General features: G+C 40.7%; 1 protein-coding gene across 2 annotated transcripts; it reads left to right on the top strand.

Annotated features, from left to right (window-relative positions):
* Positions 1–4,318, top strand: LOC123966035 (the record flags this gene model as incomplete). 2 transcript variants are annotated; one of them, XM_046042279.1, is given in 9 exon segments in its annotated part: positions 1–187; positions 796–897; positions 1,437–1,669; positions 2,498–2,676; positions 2,768–2,861; positions 2,970–3,314; positions 3,398–3,515; positions 3,611–3,702; positions 3,806–4,318. In XM_046042279.1, coding segments are annotated over 9 exon segments (1,551 nt in total), but the record flags the coding sequence as incomplete, so codon positions are not given.
* Positions 4,319–4,341: the final 23 nt, after the last annotated feature.

Below are 4,341 nucleotides of genomic sequence, written 5' to 3'. Positions count from 1 at the left end.
CAATGTGGCAGCAGTGCAGCTGCTGTCCGTTGTCGTGACTGCCGACCACAACCATTCTTTTGTGCTGATTGTGATGTCAGTATACACCGAAACCATGTGTTCCACAACAGGGATGCAACAATAGCTGGATTCTTTCAGCCATTGCCTCCAACAACCTGTGTCGTGGAGAGGGCTCTTTCCCAGTGTGGTAAGCTCTATTTCTTTGAGTGTCTTATTTAGGGCTGCACAATTATTGCAATCGTAATTGCAATATGATCCAACGCAACTACCTAATGGTAAAATCTTCAAATATCATTTGTGACATTTGACTTTTATATTCACGTCATCCTCCTTGACTGTGCAACTTCTGGTTGGTGGGTGTGCGTAGTGTGTGAAGGGGACAAAAATTCTGATTGGTGAACTTCAGTCGGTCAGTGGGTGTTAGTCTTGTACACTGGCTGTGCTTACTTATCAGGGGTGGCACAAATTAAAGAGACATTTGGAATATTGAACTGAATCAAATCATAAACATTCAAAAATTGAATTGGAAATGGTAATCGCTTTATCTGTCAGAAAAAGTGCAATTATATATTGTGCAGCACTAGTCCCATTCTCAGTTTTTTAAATAACTTTACAGTATAATAGGCTTCACAGGAATGTTTTGAGTACTTTCTCTGAAACACACTTAATGACCTTTATCTTTAAAGCTTTTCAAATCATTGATAAAAAAGAAAAAGAAAATGATTGCAGAATACTTCCCAGTTAGTACATAGGATGATGCATGTCTTTAATCCCTGCATATGATGTGTCTTTCAGTGTGTATTGTGCCGTTGGAGATTCCCAAAAAAATATGTAGTTGTTCTCCGGGATCGTTGAGTGTCAACACAGGAAAAGTTGTTGCTGTGGTTACAATGAATGGTAAGAATAAAATGAACTTAAGGGAACATTCCAGATCAAGTGGCTTTAGCATCCATATCACATTCTGGGCAAAGTGCCCATAGGGACCTGGGTTGGACTTTAACCTGATTCCACCCCATAGGGCTCTCCTACTCGCTTCCTGCCACTTTTCATTGTCCTATTTGAATAGAAAAAAAAACAAGGCAGTGCTATTGGCTTTGTAAATGTGTCCTGATCTATTTCTATTCAAACGTTCCCTATAGTGGTCTGCGCTGGGCAGGATTTTCAGTCCTGCGCCCCCCCGTTCCCACAATATTCTGTCCCGTTCCGCAATAATGTGTTTTAGTCCCGCTCCCGCCCGCATCTATAACCTTATGTGCATCTCCCGCCTGTGAAAGACCCAGGATAGGCAGGAGGGATGTTCAGTTTTGCGTTCTGTCTCACAAAAGAGGCACTTGACAAATGAGAAAGACTGCCAGATGTCTGATTTTAAGTTTTATTAGTTCTGAATGTACTACATAGGTGATAGTAATGTAAGCTACTTTTCCTGATTTTTCCAGGACGATATGATCTCAGTATGCCTGAGATGAAATGTGAGGCATGCAAAGCCACATGGAGCGCTGGAGTGGATGACTTAGTCCGTAATGACTACTGGCCTGCTACCCTTCACTTTTCCACGGTGTACGCTACAGATGTTTTTTGTTCTTATGAAGAATTGAAGATGGCAGCACCAGGACTGTCCTGCCAAGCATTCTTAAGAATGCTTGATCAACGAACTGTCCGCTTTGGCCGTGTGAGTATGAGTGGTGGGAATCACTAACAACTAGTACTAGTATTGATGTGTATCGCAGAACGACTATGGTGACATTATCAACACACTGATTATTATAATTGGAGCATGTTGATGAAATCAAAACAGTGATTCAGCTGTACTCGATACATTAATAGAACATCATCTAAGATTCAAAGTCTTTGTGTAAAAACTACCACTCAGTAAAGAATCTAAATTCATACACTAAATATGTGGCTGTGGCTCAGGAGGTAGAGCAGGTTGGCTGTTAATCGGAAGGTCGGCGGTTCGATCCCTGGCTACCCCTGGTTGTGTGTCCTTGGGCAAGATACTGTGAATGTTAGTTTCTGTTTGAGCACTTAGGCTCAGTGTATGACTGGTGAATGCAGATGTATTGTAAAAGCGCTTTGAGTGGTCGAAAAGACTAGAAAGGCGCTATACAAGTACGGAGCATTTACATTTTATGCAATTACATTTTACAATTTATCAACTCAATCACTCAAAACATTAGACCTGTGTATAAGATCAAGTAGTGATGTCACATCCTAGTCATGCAGTTTGCATTCAGAAAAAAAACAAATAGGTCCATAAAGACATTGGTTAAGTTTGCTGTGGGAGTCGAGTTTGCTGTGGTCTTTTTTGGGGGGGACTTTGGTCGTGATGTTTTTTGTCCGTGACATACAAAGAGCCAAAAGATTTCCAAAGATCCACTGGGCTGAGCGACTGCCTGTGGAGGCTCGATGCAGGAGGATTTGGTGTCACCTTTGACCTTATTAACTTTAGTTAACTTAACTGTGAATTATGTTGACATGTTTTACTGTTCTGAAACAGACTGGGAAGATCACAGCAGACAGCTTCAGAAAAAGCTTTTTGGAGTGGGAGGCTGTTAGATTTGAAGTGGATAAGATCTGCAGGGAGGAGCATTTTATCTGTCCTGCATGCACCCCAGACATGCTTGCTGTTTCTGTGGACGGAAATCACAAGCACTACCGCTTTAAGAACGCAGCAAGGTACTTACAAAATGTGTGTAATTTGCAGTGTTGTTAAAGTAACCTTTGCTGTGTCATATTGAAGGTCAATGTGTACCTTTCTTTCAATTAGATCTGAAGAACAAGCCTTATTTGATGGCATCTTCATTGCAAAAGATGATGAAGTAGAAAGATTTGTGGATTACATTCATTCCAACACCAACCATGTAAACTTGTTGTATAATATTTCTAAAAACACGACCAATAACATTTTACAGTTGACATTGTTTGGGTGAGTCCTGACTATTTACTATCAACCTTTTTCCATGTTGTAGGTCTCTGGAAGAGGTGTCTGTGGAGGGGAGTGGTCAGCTGCCAGGGAAACTTCTCAGAGATCCTCTAGTAAAATTGATGAGGAGGGACTTGAGCTTGCGGTCTGTCGACATGGAGTTTTTCTCGGCGCTCTCAACATGTTCAGGGGAGAAATATATGCTTATCCCCTCTACCTGCAGAACAAGCTGGCAAATAAGTCAATAAGCTTTTTTGCCATGGATGTAACCTGCAAGTACTGGCCCTACCTCAACAAAGTGACAAAAAGCTGCCCGGAGCTCCAGCACCTTCTGAGCATGAAACCATTCCTCTCAGTGTTTCATGCCAAAGCCCATGATTTTAAATGCGAGGTAAGAAAACATTACCATGTCATTAACCGTCCCTAAACACCTGCAAAGGTATGTTGGCAGGTTTTAAGTATTTTCTTCAATAGGTTAAATGGAGTGGAGCTTACCAGCAAGGGGCCGGATTGACACTTGGGGAGGAGGTTGAGCAGTGTAACGCCTTCCTCTCTAGGATTGCTGTGACTACAAAGCACATGTCCAAAGCAGGTAAGGTAACCACACACTGCACTACTTAGATTGAAAGTGTTACAAGAAAATTGTAGCCAGGGAGGGACATGTGGTACAACACATCTTTTTTACAGGACGTACAGACATGCTTACACTGATGGCCATGCGCTGGAATCAGCAAAAGTTTAATAACTTGGCTGCTTCACTTGCCTGCCGATATCAGAAGGTAGAGATGAGTATTGTTATTTTCTTATATTGTAAATACCTTCTATTGTATATTTTTGTAGGTGTAACATTTTTATTTCATTTCCTTTTTTTGTTATTTGAAGGCCGCAAAAAGCCTGGAAAGCCAACTTCAGGATCTGGAAAGCATGAAAATCCAGCTGGCAGTGACACAGGTTGAAGTTGAGGGCTGGGTCACTGATATTAAGGAGTGGGCAGAAGGTGATAGTTATACTATTATTTCAATGTCTCAGTTCTGCAGAATAATGGGAGACATGCTTCTGCAAGTAATTACTGTTTTAAAATGAAATCATACATACACTGTTTTCTTGGTCATTTACTTGTGCAGTTAAAATGCCAAATTTTAGTATGTAGTGCATGCACACTGGAAATCATGTCAAAACAAAGTGCCCTGAAAGTACCTGAATGGTGCACAGTCCAAAAGTTGGAACATTGGACATTTCGGTGACATTCAACACTTTATTTTAAGGTGTCCTTCTTAGAGTGTAATTATACATTTAAATACGGAGTAATATTAATTAACTACATGTACTTACTATAGGATTAGGGTAGGATTAGGATTTGGTTGAGGGTTAGTTACATGTAATTATGCATAATTTATTGTTATTACTATTTTAAGTTC

Source organism: Micropterus dolomieu, unplaced genomic scaffold (genome assembly GCF_021292245.1).
Source record: "Micropterus dolomieu isolate WLL.071019.BEF.003 ecotype Adirondacks unplaced genomic scaffold, ASM2129224v1 contig_12319, whole genome shotgun sequence".
In the NCBI taxonomy this organism is placed as follows: domain Eukaryota; kingdom Metazoa; phylum Chordata; class Actinopteri; order Centrarchiformes; family Centrarchidae; genus Micropterus; species Micropterus dolomieu.
Note: the sequence above shows the minus strand (reverse complement) of the source record. Positions and strands in the feature narration are given on the sequence as shown.